At 40.6% G+C, this 22,683-nt stretch overlaps 1 protein-coding gene across 1 annotated transcript in view; it reads left to right on the top strand.

The window, feature by feature from the left end:
* CORO1C (coronin 1C) overlaps positions 1-17,633 on the top strand; it is a 64,642-nt gene extending 47,009 nt beyond the window's left edge. The window contains exons 4-11 of the mRNA XM_016159994.2: positions 4,695-4,824; positions 7,391-7,572; positions 8,736-8,855; positions 9,708-9,812; positions 11,728-11,873; positions 13,581-13,638; positions 13,746-13,991; positions 15,202-17,633. Coding sequence (XP_016015480.1) covers positions 4,695-4,824; positions 7,391-7,572; positions 8,736-8,855; positions 9,708-9,812; positions 11,728-11,873; positions 13,581-13,638; positions 13,746-13,991; positions 15,202-15,321 — 1,107 coding nt within the window. The 3' untranslated portion in view covers positions 15,322-17,633. The remainder of the gene's footprint in view (positions 1-4,694; positions 4,825-7,390; positions 7,573-8,735; positions 8,856-9,707; positions 9,813-11,727; positions 11,874-13,580; positions 13,639-13,745; positions 13,992-15,201) is intronic.
* The last annotated feature ends 5,050 nt before the right edge of the window (positions 17,634-22,683 follow it).

Here is a 22,683-nt window from a genome sequence, read left to right as displayed (position 1 = left end):
TGGTCATAGTAACAGCAAGAAAAATAATCATGAACTATATATAGTAGGTACTATTTTTTTTGCCAATCGTCTTTTAAGCCTTTATGTGCATGATTATATTGAATCATTGTAACAGTACAGTCAGGAGTATGTCCCATTTTAGGAAACACAGGTCTAGGGAATGACAGTTTTGTCAAAGTTCACCCAGTTTTCAGTATTTCATTCAGTGTTTCAGTGCTTGGGTGTGCAAAGAGTTTTAGCTCATTTGACCTCTCCAAGAACCCCTGAGGAAGCAGATCTGATACATTTCCCGGTATCAAATGAGGATATTGAAACTCGCGGAACTGAACTCCCTTCTTAATGCTAACATGGCCAGTTAGCATCCAGTTCAGACAAGAGTCCATACCTTCTGACATCTAGACCAGCGTCCTTTCTAACACAACAGGCTGCATCCCAGGTTATACACAAGAATACTAAACATGTACTAAGTGGCACTTTGCTCTTTGTTGTCCTGCTGCTACAGGCAATACCTCTTCAGTTCAAACTGGTAGGCCATTGGCTGGAAGCATCAGAGAGCCACAAAATGGCAGGGTTGTAACTAGTTGTCCGTCGCCTTGTCCTTTCATTTAGTTTCACAGGCTTTTTTAGTCATTTTCTCCTCCCACTGTAAATCCGTATGCCTGTGCTATCTTTTTCACTCTGCCCTTTTCCCTGTCAGTTACGCAGCAGCCTCTTGGGGGCATCCACTTTTTAGAAAAGTGCTTTTTATTTTGAAACTTGATACTTGATTTCCTTCCTTCCTCATCCCTTTCCTTCTTCCTCCTGTCACCTAACTCTTCTTCATCCTTAGAGGTCATCTTCCTAGGAGCCTTCCCAGACATACCAAGTTTGGACAGCAAGAAAGTAACCTCATGACACTTGTATTTTTGTTCAGCACTTGGCTTCTACTAATATAGTCTTGGTTACATACACAGTGTGGTTTCATTGTATATAATACAAATAATAACAATAGCTAACACTTATCCAGAGCCTGCCTTATGCTAGGTATTATTCTAAATGTTTTAGACTCATTACCATATTGGTCCTCAAAACAAACAACCCAGTGAAGACAGGTTCATTATTATTCCTATTTTATAGGTGAGGAAACTTAAGGCCCAGACGGTTAGGTGAATGTCCCCAAGGTCATATAGCTGATATGTGGCTGAATCAGGAATTGAAAAGTCAGTTCTAGTTCAGGAGCCCATGTACTTAACCACTGCACTGTACCATCTCTGCATTTTGGGGGTACTGATTATATTCCAGGCACTGTCCTAAGGGCCTTACTAACTCATTTAATCCTCACAGCAGCCCTAGGAAGTATAGTACTGATGTTGCCTCTGTGCACAGTGATGCTGAGTTGTTTGCCCAGAACCATCACAGTAAGCGGCCTGGGCAGGATTTGAACTAGGGTCTGTTTGGCTCCAGAGCCCATGCTCCAAACCTCTACATCACACCCCTTGTCTTTGCTTAGTTTGGTTTTTGGTCTCATAGAAGTCTCTGCTTTCTGTTACGCAGTAAACTCCTCAAGAAGATAGCCTGTGTTTCATTGCCCTTCCTCCCCTTGCCTGGTAACGAACGGGCCTCCCTTATAATGTAGCTACTCAAGAAATGTGTTACATGAATGAGGAACCAAGGTTGTAAAATGGGTTAAGTGCCTGTATTAAATGCATAAACCTAATAGAGGGAACCATTGAATCTGCTGAAAGTGACATAAAGAAGGAACAGCATTTCCTTATTTTAAAAATTATATTAATGTTTTGCTCCATCACTAAGATTTCCTCACAATCCAAGGAGAAGATGAAGGAGCTAGAGACAGGGAAAGATGACATCTCATCATAAGCACTGCTTCCTTCCTCATATTTAAGACTGGAAATGCTGATTACAAACAAAGCCTCTCATCGCTCCATGCTTCATTAGGGACTTAGAAAATGCGCTATTTCTTTAATCGTGGTCAGTCAGGCAGAGGTTTTGCAGTCCTGGCAAGAAAACCCAGCAGCCCGTGGTTATGGTGCCATCTGGAGATGGAAGGTGGCATTACCACTCCTTCAGTTCTAAGCGTGGGTCAGGTTTATCTTGCAAAATGCATTTCCTGTTGAGTCACTAGTTTCATTTCAAGATTGTTTCTCTGCCAACTTCATGGTTTGATCAAATCAGTAGTCATTTTCTGTTCATTTTATTCAAAATTTCAGCTTTCCTTTATATTCAGATAGCCAAATTCAGTCTGGAGCTGTTTTATTTATTATAAATCTTCAAATAAAAATAGGCATACCAGGATGGAAGCATATATAGTGCTGGGCAGGTGGGGGCTGGGGACAGAAGCCCACACACACTCTCCCAAGGGAGAGTCTGTGGTCTGGGTGATGGTTAGAAAGAGGCAAGGTAGGTTTTCTGTTTGCCTTCTATGTTTGCATTTGCTTTGTTTAAAATTTGCTGATGAGGGTTCAGGGGAAATTAGGTGACATCCTAAACTTGGGCTTTCAAAATTCATGTTTCTTTTGCTGTGATTTTCATAAAGGGCTATATTTAGCTGGGCAGACTTTAGGGGTAAAAATGAAGTCACTTAACTCCTGACTTTTTCCCACTCTTGAGGATGGCACACTTTTTGTTCTAATTTTTTGCAGGACAACTGAACTGAACCTTAAACACTCATCTAATCCAGATCTCTGCCTTCCTCTAAGCAACTGAAAACAGTTGTTTGTCTCCTTCTTAAAAATTCCCAGCAAAGGAAAATTCTGTTTCTCACTTTTTCCACTGTTGAACATGACTTTTCACTGGAAAGTTTTAATTTTTCACGAACTAGTTCCTTAAGAGTCTTTTTTGGTGGTAAATTATATATCTTCATATATAAGAAGGTAATTTCTTTAAACTTGAGCCTTTTTGCAAACTTAAATATTACTTAATATCTGATTCTACACAGTTCTTGGTGCTATTCGACTTAGCCATGACTCAGCCCCTTTCTTCTTAAAGGCCGTTCCTTTGTTTTTTAAAACCTAGGCCTTCTGTTGTTAAACACAAAGTTTCTTGTTCCTATATTCTGATGCTTGTCCTGTCCCCTTTCCCCCTGCTGTGCAGCGTGTCTCCAATCAGGATATGGTGATTCTTCTGAGTATTCACCACTCAAGAGGATTTTTTAACAGCTTCATTGAGATACAATTCCTATATAGTCCACCCATTTAAAGTGTACAATTCATTGGGTTTTGGTACATTCACAGATAATGTATAATCATCACCATAGACAATTTTCGAATATTTTCATCACCTCAAGAACAAACCTCATGTTCTTGAGCTATTTACCAGTCTTTCAACCTCCCAGCCCTAAGCAGACTCTAACATACTTTCTGTCTCTCTGTATTTTCCAATTCTGGACATTTCATATACTCATAATCCTACCATATGTGGTCTTTTATGACTTGCTTCTTTTACTTAGCGAAATATTTTAAGTTTTGTCTATGTCGTAGTGTATATCAGTACTTCATTCCTTTTTACCAACAAATAGTATTATTCCATTGTACAAGCATACCACATTTTGTTTATCCATTTATCAGTTGCTGGACATTTAGGTTGTTTCCATCTTTTGGCTATTACAAAAAAAAGCTACTATGAACAAGTTCATGTACAAGTTTTTGTGTGAATATATTCATTTATCTTGGGTAGATACCTAGGAGAGGTATTGCTGGGACACATGGTAATAACTGTGTTTAATCGTTTGAGGAACTTTGGGCTGTTTTCCAAAGCGGCTGCAACATTGGCATTCCCACCAGCAGTGTATGAGGGCTCTGATTTCTCCACATCCTCACCAATGCTTGTTGTCATCTGTCTTTTTGATTCCATCCTCCCAGTGGGTACGATGTTTTATTATGGTTTTGATTTGCATTTCCCTAATGACTAATAATGTTGAACATCTTTTCATATTTGTGTATCTTCCTCGAAGAAATGTCTATTTGGATTCCTTACTCATTTTAAAAATTGGGTTATTTTCCTGTTATTGAATTATAAGAGTTCTTTATATTTTTTAGATAAAGGACTCATCAGATGTATGACTTGCAGACCATTTTTTTCCCATTCTTTTGGTTATCTTTCACTTTCTTGATAGTGTCCTTTGAAACACAAAAGTTTTTAATTTTGATGAGGTCCACTTTATTTTTGTGCCTTTGTAAGATTTGCTTTCTCTGGTACATGTTACAAAACTATTAGGTACATTTTTATTTTCCAAATGTAAAATTATGGAAAATGGTTTAAAAACTGCACCATCGTCCAAGAGCCCTTGCGGGATAGAGTTTGCTCTGCCCTCAGGACTTAGGGAATCTCAACCCAGTGCTGCTTTTCATAGCTACTGAATCATTTTGTATTTTTCTTTTAATTTTTTTTTGGGGGGGGGCATGCTTCTGACTGGAGAGTTTTGAACTTCACAGGCAATTTAAAATAGAGCCTTAAGCGATATTAAATAAAAATAGAAAGGTAATGTTTTGTAGGCCTTATGGGTATTCCGATTTTTAATATCCTGTTTATTTTAAAAACAACTGTACACAGTCATTTTATAATATTCTGCATTTCTTCCAAAGACCATGGTATGTTCTTTTTATTCAGAGCAAGTCTTCAAACTGGATGGTCACAGTAACTGTGATAATGAAAGGTGATCACCTTCGTATGGATCGTCTTTCTTCCTTTTCTAACAGGTGTGGCAGATCCCAGAAAATGGACTCACCCTTTCCCTGACCGAACCTGTGGTGATTTTAGAAGGCCACTCAAAGAGAGTCGGCATCGTCGCCTGGCACCCAACAGCCCGCAACGTGCTTCTTAGTGCAGGTAGGAACTAAAGCAGAACTCTCCTTTCCCCTCACCGTCACTTCTCACAACCTTTTCTTGTGGAAGGGAGCAGCAGATTTATTTGTGTGCTATACAGTTTTAAAGCAGACCATTAGGAATCCATGATAAGGTGTTAAGATGCAGTGGTTCCCTAACCCATGTGCACATGTGGGGGGTGGGGCTACTTTGACATTCTGATGGAAGCTATAGCCTTCCTGCTTAGAAAAATGGATAGATACATACTTATTTGCCTGTAATTTCAGCAGATTCATGATTTCTGCTGGGGCCACAGTTTTAGTTATTCCTGAGATAGTAGAAGGAGCACGGGGAGGAGCCAGGAACCTTGGCTTGGGTTCCAGATCTAGTGTTGCTGCCAACATTAGGGTGATACCATTAGGTGAATGCCCTTCTTTGTAAAAACTGCTTTCATTTTTTTCCTTAATACAAGTAGTACATGTATGTTATATAGAATACATATAAACAAAAGGAAGAAAAAATATCACTTATTATCCTACCACCTAGAGGAATAACTTTTCATTATTATCATTTTGGTGTTTCTTTTCAGAAGATATTTCTGTGCACAAATGTATACATGAAGATGGATTTGGACACTTTACATATGACCTGCTTTCTATACTTAGCGGCACGCCATGGCCACTTTTTCATGTGCCGTTAAATGTTCTTCCTATGATATTTTTAATGACTCCATTAATAGTCCATTATCTGGATACTTTAATGTTTTAAATCAATTTTGTATTTATGGGCTTTGAGGCTGTTTCTAATTTTTCACTGTTAAACAGCACTGCAGTGAACCTTTATGACTAAGACAGTGTTCTTATTGGTTTCCCACTTGAGTAGTTGCCAAGTTTTATCTTTCAGAAATCTGTTTCATCTCTAAAATTTGAGATTTCATCTTTTATAGAAGCAATACAGAGGGACCTTTGTGGGGTGATGGAAATGTTCTATATCTTAATCGTGATGGTGGCTATATGACTATATCCACTTGTCAAAACTTAATTAATGTATACTTCAAATAGGTGCATTGTGTTGTATGGATATTATACCATGATAAAATTGGTTTATAAAAAAAAGAATACTAACGTTAGTGGTAGAATTGTAAAGATCTTTCTCTTCACTAGAAAAAAGGGGAGCAGTACAGTTTTTAACTGAGAATAAAGGATATTTATGATACAGTGAGTTAAGTAAAAAATGCCAGATACCTATTGAAACCAAGGACTGCTTGGACTACTTTTTAAAAAAGACACTATGTAGTATTCTTTTTTAAAAAATTACAATTTCCTATATTTGGGAGCCCTTCTAGTGTTCTACTCAGAACCTCAGTCTGATAAGGCGAGAAAACAAGTCCAAAGCTGGAATACCATCATGGAAAATTTCCTGCTCCTCTTCTTACTGAGGCCAAACATTAGGGTATCATCAGCAGACTGATCCCCATGCTCCCCTTTACAAGCAAAGGAAAACGGTTGATTGCAGTGTTCTGCATATTTTAAGACTGTATATGATCCATCCACAGAGGCTGAAGTTACCTATTTGCCTGTGATAAACAAGGCAGAGGAAGGGCCAAGTCTCTACTCCAGAGTTCTGCTCCAACTTTTCATATCGTTGTGCAGTATTTTCACCCATTTCCTGCGTCTCACCCTTAGGTAACTTAGGTTTCCTAGGTATTGGTGGTTAATTTTTCAAAAGCACTTACAGAATTGGTTTATTGGCAAGAATTCACCTTTAGGATGTCCCTCTCTTATTTTGCTTCATCCCTGAACTAGTGTCCTGGAAGCAACAAATGATGGTTCTTTTTAATGGTGCCTCAGGGTCTTAGGGCAGACTTTGAAGAAAGGACGAATTGATGAACTGAAGGGTTGTGGCTTAGCCAACAGTGTGGCCTTTTCGGGGGTCAGTTTTGGAATCATCACATGCTTTCTTGATTATAATTTGAGCTTCTCAAAGTAGGCCAATCTTGGCCTATTTTTTCTCTCCTTTTAAAGATAATGATCTGTTGTGAGCAGATGGTTAGGCCAGTCCTTGCATTTTTCCTCCACCTATTGTAATTTGCTGTGCTTTAATCCAAGACTGTGTTGTACAGCATCATTGATTTGAATAACCTGCTATCCACTTTCTGTTCAGTGTCTTAAACAGTTATTTAAGCTCTTTATTTTTAGTTCCTCTGGGAAAGAAGTAAAGCGTATTCATTCTGAAGCTTGTTTTACTAGAAAAAGAAACCAACAGTTACTTGGGGTCTACCAGCCCAGTTAACTCTTAAAAAAACATAGCATTCTTTTTCTTGCAGTTATTTGTTTTGTTTTGGTTGTTGTTTGTTTCATATATGAACTCAAACTTAACAAGCTGTTATTTTTCCTTTAACACTGATGTCTTTTATACAAATATCTGTTTTCTTTGTCACTTCAGTTTTTGATGCCCAGTAAGTAGGGCCTCTTACCATTAGTACCTTCCTTTCAATGCATGTATATATCCTCCTTGTATTGGTGGTATTCATAAATGTCTTGTAAAGGTGTTTCTAATCTCTGGGAGGCGTGGTTGTGCTTGCTCTTAGGCTGTGATAATGCCATCATCATCTGGAATGTGGGGACGGGGGAAGCCCTGATAAACTTGGATGACATGCATTCAGACATGATTTACAATGTAAGCTGGAACCGGAATGGCAGTCTGATCTGCACAGCTTCCAAAGACAAGAAAGTGAGAGTAATTGATCCTAGGAAACAAGAGATTGTTGCTGTAAGTATTCTTCAGACAAAAAACAAAACAAAACAAAACAGTATTTGTAGTACTTCAGTGAATGTGAACTTTCTAAGGCAGGCTGCAGAGGCTATTGTACTGGCCAGTGGAACCTTGCTGTGTATAAATGCCTGCGATTTAGAAAAGGCTTGTACAAGCTTCTGACTGTCTCCCAATCATGCTTCTCTTCAGAGCTGTACATTTCCAGCTTTTACTCAAATCATATCTCTTACTTCATGACCATTTTTCATGAAGAAACAAAGTTTTTATCAGTTCACTAGAGTCCTAATGCAGGTAATGGCATTCCTGGCTTAGTACTGAATATTGATTAATTCATGACCACCTGTTCTAAAAACAACCATTAAAGTGCCTCAGAAAGATGCAGCATCTCATCAACTTAGTGTCTTAGGTTTCTGCCACCCAAACTAAGCCTCAGCAAAAGCACATACCATGACAAAAGATGACTATTTGGGGCTTCAGTCAGGGTTGAAACTGCAGGTGTTGAATCCAAGAATGCAACACTTCAACTCCACCATGATGTCCTAAATTGCCCTTCTGTGAGATGTGCTGGGTTTGGGGCAGTATTGCTTCTCCAGACTCAGATGACAATCGTAGCTACTGCTCAGTGAGCACCGGGAACTCTCCTGGCTTTATGCAAAGTGCTTTCTCCACCAGAATCTTCTAAAGGGAGGTACTAGTGCACTCTCATTGAACAAATGAGGTTAAGGAAGGGGCTGACTAGCTAGGCTCTCTGTCCCATGAAATTGGTAGGAACTTTGAGTATATCCAGCCTTAAGGTTATTATCCTCTTGAGAAACATTTGGCAGAGTCCTCTCATGTGTTTTATTTTTGCAGTGCGTGGACTTGGGTTGGCAGCAGGGCATGGTGAAAGGAGTGAGGCTTTCGAGGCAAGTCCTGACACTTGCTAACTACCTGAGGGACCTTGACCAAATCACTTAGAGTCTCTTGGTTTCCTCATCTGGGGTGGGGAGGTGGTTATTACACACACACACACACACACACACACACACACACACACCAGTTAACATGAATGGCATGTGGGGTGTGGTCGAGTTTGGTGTATGGGCCCCCATTCTCCCACCCCACCTTCCTTCTTGTAGTTCGAATGAGTGTAATGTGCCTCTTTGCTCTTTCTCCCCCAGGAGAAGGAGAAAGCACACGAAGGAGCACGACCCATGAGAGCCATCTTTCTGGCCGACGGTAATGTCTTCACCACTGGTTTCAGTCGCATGAGCGAGCGGCAGCTGGCTCTCTGGAATCCGGTATGCCCCTTCCCAGCTTTTCCACTGGTGTACACTTGAGCTTCCTCTCTTTTCCGAGCAGGTCTTTGGGTTGGTATGTCAATGATGGGGTTCTTAGTGTAGATTTCTGAACTTTCACCTCTTAAGTTGGATGTAAGCTCTCATTCTCACTGGAGACTTATTGCTAAATGTATTTCAAAAATGCATTCTTGATACTCCCAAGGAGTCTATGTTGACTGTATTTTTAAAAAAGAATGCATGAGGAATCCAGTCTTTTAAACTTAGGAAATAAGTTCTAAACTTAGTTATATTTTATAAAGACTACGACCAAATGTCTAAATCAAAATAATCATGCTTGGAAAAAAGTTCATAATAGCATAAGAGGAAAAAAACCTAAAGTATCTATGTGTATGATCCCAATCTGCGTGTGAACCTGTGTTGGAAGGAAATAGACCAAAATGATCACTGTTTCTGCCATCCACTGGGATTATATGGGGTTATGGCATATGGGACAATTTTTATGTTCTTCCTTATATCTTTTAACTTTTCAAAGAACATATATTTATTTTATAAGAAAAAACATACTTTAAAAAAGTCACAAAGGATAAGTCACTCTTGTCTTTGTCATAGGATCACAGTGGTATGTGCATTAATCATGTTGTCAAATTGACATATTTTCAGTGAGTTGGATCTCATTAGCATCCCTGTTGCTATTTACATATCTGAATATTATAAGTGAATTGTTCAAATTTTCATTCTAGGGAAATGGCTAATTTAATTAGGGAGAAAAGAATGCATACGATGAAGTTACAAAAATTCATCTTAAAAATCGTGCGTATGTGTTTTTTGTTTTTGTTTTGTTTTGTTTTTCAGAAAAATATGCAGGAACCAATTGCTCTTCATGAAATGGACACTAGCAATGGGGTGTTGCTGCCTTTCTATGACCCCGACACCAGTATCATTTACCTGTGTGGAAAGGTAAATAATAATTTTTATTTTTGATACTAAATTTAATCCGATCAGAGAAAAAGTTTATCTTTAGAGATTTAGTAGATGGGTAATGTATTGTGTCAATTTAATTAATTTGCCTGGTGTGTGTATATGTGTCTTAAGCTGAAATAAGGACATATAATTTGGTGAGACTCGACTGTTGTATGGTAATAACATACCGTGTTTAGTACTTTTGACTAAAGCAGGAATTGGGCAAGGGTATTGGGACAAGTGCTGACAGGGAAATCTGTGCTTGGGGTACCAACTGAGAAATGAGTACATGGCAGGTGTTTTGTAGTCACCTAGTGGTGCTGATTGGTTGGCCATTTTAGATTTCTTTGCATTAGTATTAAGGATGAGTAACTACTTTGCCACATGTAAGTGCTGAAATCTACTGGATAGCTCTAGATTGGCATTTCGGTACTTCTTACCGCATGCTATGGACTCATAAAGAGAATGGTGCTTTTGTGGATATGAGCTTTTGAGGACCCCAGTGATTCTGCAGAGGGTTCTTGCTCCTGGATTTCAATGTTAGAGCCGGTTCTTGCTCCTGGATTTCAATGTTAGGGCCCTGGGCTTGAAAACATGTGGCCCAGCTAAAGTTTTAGGAGGTAACGTAACAGTTGTTATATGAAGACTCACACTGAAATCAGAAAACCTTCCTCCTGCCAAATGATCCCTGCCTAAATAAACTGTTGTGGCATTATTATTATTATTATTAATTTCATTTTAGTAGATGATATTTAGTAGTAGTATTCTTTTGTAGGTTCATTTTTCCTTAGAAATTTTTGTATTTTTAAATAAATGCATTAATAAAAATGGAGTGATGTAGCTCCTCAGACCTGTTAGGATGCCCCTTGCTGGGTAAAGCTGAGGATGTTTTATTTCTTATCATAGTTGACTAAGCATCCTGCAGAGCTGCTTTGCATTTTTATAGGTCAGTTACTTAGAAACTGTGATCTCGTTGTTTCCTTGAGAGTCATTTTACTTCAGATGTTAACATCTGCCACAGAATGCGTGAAAACAAATAAAAGGAACTGTTACCCAGAGGTTATTAACTCTAGGTGGAAAATTACTTTTAGTATGCAGAGAACAAATAGTATGTATTTAGCTTATTTTCCGTTGCTTTAGATATTTATTTACATCATTGAAACAAATGGAAATCTTGAGAACTGAGAGGATCGTTAGGGTGTGATACTGCCTATTAGTGTCTGTCCGTCTATCTGTCTCTCTTCCACCCCTCCCCTTTCTCTCAAGCAGGATTGCCATTATACTTCAGGTTAGGGACTAGCATATGCTTCAGATCTCCAAAAAAAATCTGATCATTCTAAGCAAAATGATTGTAGATTTTTATGCATTGCAATGAAATAGCAGACCTTGTGAAGGTAAAGGATACTCACTAAAACTAATGTTTCTTAATTAGAAAAATCTTGCTTTATATTGTTATCTGATTGTGTGGTGTTAGTGCCCTCAGGTCTCGAACAACACTGCTCTATGCCAGTGAACAAATAAATCAGTAATTGCCCTCTCAGTGGTCTCCTGGTCTTTTGTTTCGTTTTGTTTATCTTTTGAAGTTGAATTGCAATGCAGTTGTTTAGCAGCAGTGTTAACATTTTTTGCCCTGACTGACTTGGTGTCTAGGCTCAGTGGAGTTAACATTTGAGCCTTCAGTAGGAGGCAGAAGAGACTGTTTAAAGGGCATGCTAGTGTTTGATAAGTGAGGGCTTCCTCTGCCAGGAAGAGAAACTGCCATATGCTTTAGGCAAGCCTCTTAAGAGGAGGAAAAGGTCAGCCCTTGTAGTGGAGTCCTAGTTAATGCTGGATTTTTGGGAAGAGAGGACACTCTCCTAAATCAGATGTTTTGGTTAACATTAAACACATACTTGCCTTTGTTTTCTTGTAGGGTGACAGCAGTATCCGCTATTTTGAGATCACGGATGAATCCCCATATGTCCACTACCTCAACACATTTAGCAGCAAGGAGCCTCAGAGAGGGATGGGTTACATGCCCAAAAGGGGACTTGATGTTAACAAATGTGAGATTGCCAGGTAAAGAATCCGCATCATAAAGTATCAAAATCGTTTATACCGTCCATTTTCTACAAGAACAACACAACTAAATGTAATTCTGTGATGCTTTCTACCCTTGTGTGTGGTGTCTGCCCATACTTAGAGACATAAAGTTTTAGAGCAAAATCATTTACTACAACCATGCCTCTCCATTCTTCAGATTTATAACTTGAAGTGCAGCAGTTGTGTGGCTTAGCGGAGATGTATGTTGTTTACTTATTTGAATAGTGAAACCTTCATCTCTTGTCTTCAGGCTGAGGCTGTGGCCATTGTGCCCTGGGAGGCAAACAGGGGAGAGCCTTTTCCGGGGATGGAAATAAGGGATGGTTTACCTGCCCTGCAGGAGGTCAGACTGGGTTCTAAGCTGAATTTGTGCAGACCACCGGATCCTAAAGTAGAGAAGCCAAAGATCTACAGAGGGTGTTGGGTTTGCTTGATTTTTTAAAAACTTTATCTTCCATAATGCTAGTGGATTTCCTAAGGGACAGGCTTTTATACTAGTCAACAGAAGATGGTGAGACTCACTGATGACTGCTCATTTTAAACAACAGAATGAGTAGCATCACTTTATCACGTATAAGACCCTACGTTGTGTAATACTGTGTTTCTATGGACGGTTTGTCTAAGTACGCTATTCTGGTCACACAGATAATTGACACATCTTTAAAGGTAAAGAGAAGAGCAGTTTTTAAGCCCTTTTTCATATTAATCACTATGGGTTTTTTTTTTTTTTAATTCAACTCTGTAGTTGGAGCAATGAAGGAAAGCTTTAACAGATAATTCAAAATTATAGTTTAAACCAAACTAATTAAGTGTGGTTCAAAATATATTGAATATGAATTTTTAAGATTACATCTAAAATCTGGGAACACATTTATTGTATTGTCACCGAAAAGTTTAAAAGACTATAAGCACAGTTGTTCAGTGCTTAAAAATAAACTATCATTTCTTGAGCATTCATTATGTGTTGGGCACTGTGTATAACATGCTGTGTGAATTCCTTCTTTTACCTTTTATTATAACCCTGTGAGTAGGTGCTGTTTTTACCCCCATGTTATGGATGAGGAACTTGTTTAGGTCACACACTCAGACATTGTAGCAGTTAGTTGAGCTAGAAGTCAAATCCAGGTTGTCTTTTTTTCCACTACACTGACTGTAGAAGTTTCATGCTTTATGATAATTTAAAATTTTTGATTATTATGTATAATATGGTTTGTATAGACACCAACATTTTAATTCCTAGGATTGTTTTCTTTTTTAAAATTATACTTACAAATGTTTGACCACCTCGGCTTGTCAGATTACCTGGCGTTCTAGTCATAGATGCTATCAAATATGTAGGTAATTTTTTACAAATGGATCATTGTCTCTAGTGGTATCATTCCCACTGCAGTTTATCTGCCCCCAGGTAATTGGAATCTGACTGTCACTACAATGCATAGACCTTTTCCTCGTTCTTATCTCCAATTCTTTTATTTCCTGGCATAGCTACTCTGGCTTCAGTTTTCTCATCTATAAACTGGGAATGCTAAGGTTTACCTATTCCTAAGGTGGGGCAGCAGAGGTGGTGGGCAGAGCATTTTATGTCCCATACAGTAGTGTAGAAAAGGGGTTGTCATTAAGCCTGCTTGTTACTTGGCCTCCTGTTCTACTTAATGCAACTTTGACTTTATTTCCCCTTTGAAGATTCTTCAAACTTCATGAGAGAAAGTGTGAGCCTATTATCATGACTGTTCCCAGGAAGGTAAGTGCCCAGTTTTCTGGGCAATCCATATTTAAAAAAAAATTTTTTTTAAATACCGGAACTTTCTTCTTTCTTACCTAACGATTTCCCCAAAATGTCTTTTCTAGTCGGACCTTTTCCAGGATGACCTGTATCCTGACACAGCAGGGCCCGAAGCAGCACTGGAGGCAGAAGAATGGTTTGAGGGGAAAAACGCAGATCCAATCCTTATCTCCTTGAAGCACGGATACATTCCAGGCAAAAACAGGGATCTCAAGGTAGTCAAGAAGAACATTCTGGATAGCAAGCCCACTGCAAACAAAAAGTGCGACCTGATCAACATTCCCAAGAAAGCTGCAGACACGACCAGTGTGGTAAGGACTACAGGTGGTTAAGGGTTGTGCTTGGCCGGCTCCAGCCTGGTCCTCTTAAAAGCTTCTTCCAGCCCTGGGCACTGGTGGATGCTGTCCCAGCTGTGGACAGATGGGACTTTCAGTAAGTGATAACACATACTGGTTATAAGAACATCCTCAGTCATAACATTTGGTTTGTGTCCACATTTGTCTCCTTTAGCTTTCTTTTTTATGATGACTAGAATAGAATTTGTTCTACTACCATCTCTGAGAGTAAACAGGAGCCCTTTCTTTGGGTTTTTCTTAACTGTCTTTCCCCAAACTGTGTATACCCATCTCTGATTTGGAGAAAAATGAAACATGAGGGCACAGGGTCACATATGCCAAGAAGAGAAGGTCCTGGGAAGGGCGGAATGGTGAGTGGATTCAGATGTTGCTAAGTATTTGAGTGACAAAAGGATCTAGCACTGAGTGGGACTCAACAACTAAGAGCATCTTGGGCATCTTGGCAAGAACCATTTGAGTGGAGTGGCAGAAACTGAAGCCTGACATTGAAGATCCGCATGGCCACTGGAGAGTACTGCTACTGGGAGAGCAGATTCAAGCCGGGGAGGGGAGACAGGCGGGATGTTGGTGGGTTGTTCTAAGGAGCTAGAGGAGAAGGCAGTGAATTGTCAGTGGGAAGTAAGCAGAACAAAGAGGCAAAGTGCCTTGGGGAAATGGCCTTCTGGCCACAACCAAGAAAGCCTGTTGAATGCTGCACCGTGGATTTCGGTGACTGTAAGGTTTTCAAAGGAATCAGCTCCACATAGGAGAGGCTCAGGCCTCCTTAGAAGCGTTAGCAGGCAGGGCAAGGGATTTAGTTTCCAGGAAGGCACCAGGAAGGTCACCCCTCACCCTGGTCACATAGAAGGCAAGCTCCAGGTAGAGTTGTGTGATTGGGTAGTTGGGATATAGGGTGGCCTTGAAGGGTCTTGTCCTACGGTTTGTGTCCTGAGAGCCTGCCCCTGCCAGTGCACCAGAAGCAGCGCTGCGAAATTGTCGTTTTGCTGGGCGTGTCAGATGGCCCAACCAGCATTAATTACCATGAGGTCCAACCTGGCAGCTATGCCTTGCCACTTGCAAAATGGAACATTCCATTTTATGCCTTATAAATTCTCCACTGCGTTGAAGTTTGTTTACTACTTTTTAGTTACCCTCTCCCTCTCCCTCTTTTTTTTTGTTTCTTTAGCAAAATGAAGCCAAGTTGGATGAAATTTTAAAAGAGATCAAATCTATAAAAGACACAATCTGCAATCAAGATGAGCGTATTTCCAAGTTAGAACAGCAGATGGCGAAGATAGCTGCCTGAAGGTCCACCCCCACCCCCAAAATGGGAGCAAGAACTTGTGCTCAGTAGCTGGTTGTTGGTGTGGTCCCAGGGAGGGCGAGAGGGAGGCACTGCCATTTGGAGACATTCATTTCAGATTTGTCAACCAGCGATAGGCCACATTCCAGTAAGAACTCAATTCGTCTCCCAAATTTGCAGAAACAAAATGTGATTTAAAAGCTGAACGTTTTATCAGAAAGCTTTTTTGATGTTTTAAGTGTTATATGTGACTTGTTGAACTTTTAAAAGACAAAAGTGCTACTTTTAAAATCCCCGATATTCTGAATTTTAGAGAACCAACCAATTCTGATTCAGTGTCGTGCCCAAGTACCTTTTTTTAAAAAAAAAAAACAAAAAACAAATAGGGACCAATGCCACATTGCTTTTTATATTTCTTTTTTTTAATATTGCCAAAACCAAAAGTCGCTTTTTTTCTTTGTATTTTGCTACTTTGCAGTATTTGTGTGTGGTTTTTTCCTTAATTTGAAAGGGACAGCACTGTGTATGTTTATAAACTAAATGAAGATAAGATATTATTTTGTATAAACATTCATCTGAGAACAATCAGAGCAGTAGCCACATCGTGCTGCCTTGTCTTGCAGCACAAACCTGGTCATCTTAATGACTGTACACAAGGAAGACGAAAAATCACGCGGATTCGTATTACCATCCCTCTCATTTCATTGAGTCTTCTGATCAAAAAAGCTCATATCGTATCATTTCCTTAATTTCCTTTCTTTTTCCTAGAAATTGGGTGGTTGTACCAGAATGGAATTTTGCTTCTTGGTTATCCTGTGCTTCAGATGATTATAATCTAACCTAAACTAGCATGTGTTTCTGCAGTTTTGTACACACGTAGACTCTGTTGCATTCATCACTTGAAACATTATGGTTCAGGTTTCAGTGAATACTTGACAAGGGTGCCCAGGACAAGAAGACACACATACCATGGAGTGTTCCTTCTTGCCTATTTCAGCAGTTTGCCTAGCTCTCGAGTATAGTGGGAGACTAAAAACTAGAGAACTTGGAGGGGTGTGTTGGCTCCGCACGATCCTCTGCTTTTCTGTGTCCCGTGCTGTCCTCAAGATGTGCTGGAGGAGGAAGTGGTTCTCCATGCACCACCAGAACGCCTTCCCTTTTCCTCAGTATGCAGCCACCTCTCTCAGGGCTCACCCAGCCATTCCTCTCTGCCTTTCAGCCCTAACCGCATTCAGCTAAGATGGGGATGGAGGGTGCATTGAATACTGAGACTGAGAATGGTCTAGAATGAAGCAAGACCAGGAGCAAAGACCTCTGCTGTAGCTTTAATGTGTACAAACATGTCACTTTGCACCCTGCATACAAACTAACCTGGTCCGCCCCTCCAGCTCACACTAAGGCTCTGTCAAAGCACAGAGGCTCCCCAGACTCAGGGGGGCCAGAGACTGAGCTCTGCTCACCTGTTCCGTTCTGAGGTTAGCTAGAACTTCTTTCCATTTCCATTTTCTCATATTGCATGTTCGAGAAACAAGATTTAAGGAGCTTCTGTTTTGGAAGGGCTGAGTGTGTGATTGAATGTGAAACGTATAGTGCCATTGGGATCACGACAGGAACTCGTTTGCACATGCTTGTGCTGGTGTCGGGGCAGGACTGGCTGGAAGCATCTGAATACAGGGAACCAGGATGGAGGCAGAGTGTGGACAGTGGGTTGGAATGCACAGCCGAGCTGGGGGTGATGTCCATGTGAAAAGGTACCTGTTCTTCACTGATATTAGGGTCGCTCTCTCCATAATTTAAGGGCATCTGAATGTTTGGTGTGGTTTCGTGTGTGTGTATATGTGTGTATTTTAAATATTGAGTAGATAATGAGATGTAAAGAAAACAGTAATTATGGTGACTTATGTTCAAACCTGTACATGTTTCTTTATCAACGTAATCTGCTGAGGACCTTCATTTTTCAGATTCGGAAATGTTTTAAGGTTCTGATATCTAATTAAGTAAACGAAATTGTCGATGGTGGTGAAACACCATAGGGAATGTGGATCAAAGAGAAGAGGGCAAGGAAAAGTTATCCTGTTCTTAGTGTGTAGCTTATGACTTATTTAATGAACGGATGCCCAGCCAGGCTCAGAGTCGGCACCTGAAGCATTGTGGATTATTTTTCCTGTTTTGTCATTTTTTTTTTTTTTAAAGCCGTGCTATCCCAGAGGAGAACCAGTGAATTACTCCTAGATCGGCTCTTATAGAGCGGCCATAGTATTCTGTCAAAACACTTGCTTCCATTTTCAAAGATAAAAAATTCATTGACTACAAAATGGTGTCTGTGTTTATTTCACAACTCAACGGTCTTTGAGGCAGCCCACATCTCTGCCTGCCACAGCTTCTCTGACTCAGTGGAAGCAGCCAGGTGACTTTTTCCTCTCTGAAGGTAAGTACTGAGGAAGTGTGGGTGGGTCGGTCAGCTCCAGCAAAGGGGTAGATACAGTGAGGTCTAGTAGAGTGCAGACAGGCCAGGTTCCAGCAGGCCTGGATGTTTGAATACTGCCAGCAGCCTTCACCGAGGCTGTGACCTGGGGAGATTTCCTAATCTCAGTTAATCCTGTTTCTTATCATGAAAGAGGGATGAGAATTCCATGATAGTACAGATGAGAGAAATACTTGTGTTTGGCTACTCAAGGAGCCCTCGCTGTATTGCCGCCATTGATACAGCAATGAGCAGATTCCCTGAGAGGGCCTTTGAAAGCATTTTTTTCTTCTGTCGAAGTAAAATTGTCTTGGCTGTGATTTTTATTCCAGCAGAAGGTTGTCAGGGTCATTTGAATTTCATGGCCCTTTCTCGGCTTCCCTTTTTGCACTAAAACATTGTCTCGTGATACTTCAGTCATCGTAGCAAAGAATTTCCCACTGTTTGGTTTTCCTCAATGTTTGTGAATATGATAAATACTTGGCACAAAGCTACCCTTCCTCCTAAAGTTGCTGTAGTCTGTGAGAAGAACGGTGGCCAGATCCGTGATCAGCTCATGGCTGCAGGAAGTAGAAGTTGGCAGATGCTGTCTGCAGCTCCTTGGTGCCCAGGGTCAGGGGGAAGATGCGTAGTGTGGGATGTTCACGGCTGACCGGTCTGCTCACTTGGTGCCTTGCTTCTTTGCCAGAAGACCTAAAAATCACCACGTTGGCCCCAGACGGCCATTCAAGCCCCATTGAGGAAGAACCGTTTTTTCTAAAGGTGACTTCCTCTGCTGTACTTGGTGTGTGTCCAGAAAAACTTTGTTGGCTCTTAAGAATCTGTTAACCCTAAGTGGCCCTCTCTCTTTCTGCTAGCACATAGAATGTCGTAAAGCCATGATTGGGTCACTGCATGAGTTACTGTCACGGACACACCTTTCCTCAATCAGACAGGCTGTACTTGTTGCCCAGGCTGGACAGTGCCCCTGTTACTTTTTTTTTTCTTTTTAATTTAAAAAAAGTTCTTTCCTCCACTGCTAGAAGGAGTGAATGCAAATTGGTAAACCTTTCTCAAGGGCAGTGTGACAGGGTATATCGGAAGTCTTAAGTGTTTTTACCTTGTCACCCAGGCTTTTTACTTCTGGGAATTTTGTCCCAAGAAAACTAGTGGGAGATATATCCAGGGTTAGTTTACTTGTCACAGCCATATGTTGTAACAATGTGTAGTTATTTAAAGTCATTTAATATTATTTCAGGGTGTTGGATTTCTGCCACCAAATATATTCCAAGTGTCCCACAGTGAACTTTGTAACTAATATCAGAAAGTAAAATTTGTGTTTAAAAAAGAATTCTCACCAACTCTCACTGCCCTCAATTCACTGTGGTAAATGACATTCGTTGGCTTATAAAAGTACTTTTTTAAAAGTAAGAGGGAGGAGGGGTTTGAAGTCCATTAGACCTCATACCAACAGAGAAGACCAGAATTTCTGGTCAGAAGGCTAGGCTCAGCTCCATGACCTTTGATTAAAGATAGACATAATGGATTTAACCAGAACAGATTATTTTTGGCACACCGTTTTAAGAGGATATGCATATACAATGTGTATGTGTAGAATAAATATCATCAATGTTAGCAGTTGTGGATAGTCTTTATTTGGATTTTTCTGGATTTCCTATAAATGTCATTTTCCCAGAAAGAAATTATTAAAACTGATGTGTGAATGATAAATTAGCAACACATTCAACAGGCGTCGTACATCAGTGGTGGGAAGGAAATGGTGTAGCAACAGTAAGTAGCCCTGGTGAGGCAGTGACTCAGAGCCTCCCAGAGACACCAGTGTGCATCCTTAAGTCAATAGTGAAAGGAAACTTTTTTTTTTTTTTTTAAATTTGAAAGGACAAAAATCCTTTTTATCTAGACCTCAGACCGGGGGAAACCTTTTAAGTCTCAAAGCAATGGAATAAGTCACAAAGGAAAAAGATAACATTGAAATCAAACTACCTAAGACTTGAGTATGTCAAAACAAATTACATAAGACTTTAATATGTCAAAAAATGAAGGCCATACAAACTTAGAAATATACTTTCCACCTATATGATATGGGACAATACATCAGTCCCAGCTACCACCTCTAGTTGAAGTAGAGAAGACATGGCCTTCCTGGCCAGGTGTGTCATATTTTAAGTCTGAAAGAGCTGATGCAGATAGCAACATTCTTCGTTCCTGCCCCCTGGAATTTAGTCCACCAGCAAAGGGTTTATCACAAACTTAGAGGCGGAAGGACTTCTCTAGGAGACACTAGTCATCGTGTCCTTTGTGAATGTTCCCCAATTGCAAGGTTTTTGAAAAGGTGGGATGGAGAAGTGGGGAGTAAAATTGCTTCAGATCCAAAGGTACTCAAGGTAGCTGCTAAGTTTGTTAGATTGTTTGACGTGTGGAGGAAAGTGATTTTAGAGAGGCTGGTGGGATCTTTGAAATTAAATGTCATTTTACTTATGGCATAGAAATACAACTGGGAAAGAAAATTGATTTTAAGAGCCTGAGTTAGTAAATGGGGCTGGGCTGGGGTGAGGTGGAGGGAGTGTTTGGGTGAAGGACACAGCTCCCGTGACAGACTTCGTGACAGACTTCGTGGTAAGGGACCTTGGAAAGCAATGCTAATCCGTTGCTTGGAGAGCCTGGGGTCAGAAAAAAAGAATTTAACTCCACTTTAGTATTCAACTCAGAGGCCAAAAGGCAGTTGAAAAGCAGTAGATAGGCCTCTTCCATTACCAGGAGGAATCTATGCACTCTTGAGTTTAGGGACTGATCACTAAGTGCTTAGGTTTTTGTATGGGTTTTTTTGTTGTTGTTTTTTTAATGAAGGTTTAGTCACATTTCAAAGACTAAATGATATTTTTGGGAAAGGATATGGCGGGTCTGGAGCAGCACAGGGAAGAAATGATTCGGATAAGATCCCAGCAGGCAGTTACGGGCGTAAGGAAAGCTTTGAGTTGAAAGAGACAATCATCATTAGTGTTTCAAACGGGAAAAGCAAGGGGCTCACCTGGTACTAGGTGCTGTGTGTGTGCGTGCTAGGGCTTCATATAAAAATAAGGCACCTTCACCGCCAACCTATAGATAATAATGTAAAGGGATCACACACACGCTTCCCAAGGTTCCTGAGGTGTGCAGAAGCTGTGAGGGCAGGTTGCCAGGTTTGTTAAGCTTCACCTCCACCAGGTGCCTCTCAGGTCCCAGCAACATTGCTCGCCTTCATTATAGCCCTGCTGTCTCACCATTCATTTCTAATATCTCCCCACTGGACACGGTTTTATTTATCTTGGCATTCATTGGGTAAATATTTTTACAGTGAGAGTGTAAAGGTCCTGGAGAAAATTGTAGTGGAGCAGATGGCCAAGTGGCCCAGTAAAGAAAGGTGTTTGCATTCAGTGCTCTGAGGGTCAAGAAGTCAGCCATCAGGATTTCAGCAACAAAATCCAAGCTTTGGGGCTATAGTGACAAGCCTGAGAACTGAGAAGTTGCCCCATAAATAACAGGAAGCTGTTGCAGGTTCATTTCCTGCTAAGATGCTCTTTGGGTTATAAAAGGTAGACAGAGCTCCTCATGGTTAACAAACACCTAGGCTGCTTACTGCTATCCTCAGCTGCAGTTCTAAAATGATGAGTTCTCACTCTGGCCAGTTTCTACCAGAGGCAGTGTGGCAAAATGTCACAAAAGATGGCAGATTTCTATAGGGCATCTTTCCTTAGAGACCAAACTATTGCTTAAACTGTTTCTTCTTCTACCCACCTGTTCCCTTTTTTGCTTCCAGAGTGATGTTTTCTGGAACAGTCTGTCAAGATCTCAAGAGATACGGTCCACCCTCTTCAGCTACCTCTATGAGAGTCCCCTTGGTCCTTGCATCCCCGCTACCTGATTCCCGTCTCTTCATACCTCACACGCAGGCTGTCAGCTTTTTAACTACTCATTTGGCTCCAACTTCAAAATACGTCCACATTCTAGCAACTTCTCACCCTCCCCCCTCCACACACACACTGTTACCTCACTTGTTTGTGTCTTCCTCATCTCTGATGTAGACTGAGCCCCTACAGCAGGGTTCTCCAGAGAGACGACCAATAGGATGGGCAGAAATATATAGAGAGAAAGAGATTCATTATAAGGAATTGGCTCACACAATTACAGAGGCCAACAAGTCCAATGATCTCCAGTCGTCAAGCTGGAGACTCTGGAGAGCCGATGTTTCAGGTCAAGTCTGACGGCAGAAAAGCAATGCTCAAAGGTAGCCAGGCAAGGAGTTCCCTCTCAGCCTTCCTATTCTGGTCTGGCCTTCAACTGATTGGATGGGGCTCACGCACACTGGAGAGCAATTTGCTTTCCTCAGTCTACTGATTCAATTGTTAATCTTTTCCAGAAACACCTTCGCTGACACACCCAGAGTAACATTTGACCAAATATCTGGGCACCTGGAGCCCAGTCAAAGTGACACAAAATTAACCAGTTTCCAAACCAAGCTTCCTGTTATCCCCTGCTTTAGTCTTCTTAATACAGCAGCCAGAGTAACCTTTTAAGATATTGAGGCACAGGAGTAGTCAAACTAAGACCCATAGGCCAAAACCAGCCCACCGGAAGTTTCTGTGTAGCCCACAAGCTAAGTGTAGTTTTTAGATTTTTACATGGTTAGAGGGAAGAAAGAATGACAAGTAAAATTTACATGAAATTCAAATTTCAGTGTCCATAAATTAATTGGAATACAGCCACACCCATTTGTTTAAGCATCATCTATGGCTGCTTTTCTACTTTAGCAGAGTTGAGTCGTCACAGCAGAGACCCCGTGGCCACAAAGTAAGATGTTTCCTGTCTGGCCCTTTAAGAAAAAACTTGCTGACCCTTACTTATATTTAGGCTTAAAACCCTCC

The sequence above is a fragment of the Rousettus aegyptiacus genome, unplaced genomic scaffold, assembly GCF_014176215.1.
Source record: "Rousettus aegyptiacus isolate mRouAeg1 unplaced genomic scaffold, mRouAeg1.p scaffold_m13_p_5, whole genome shotgun sequence".
In the NCBI taxonomy this organism is placed as follows: domain Eukaryota; kingdom Metazoa; phylum Chordata; class Mammalia; order Chiroptera; family Pteropodidae; genus Rousettus; species Rousettus aegyptiacus.
This window is presented reverse-complemented; position numbering and strand designations above follow the sequence as displayed.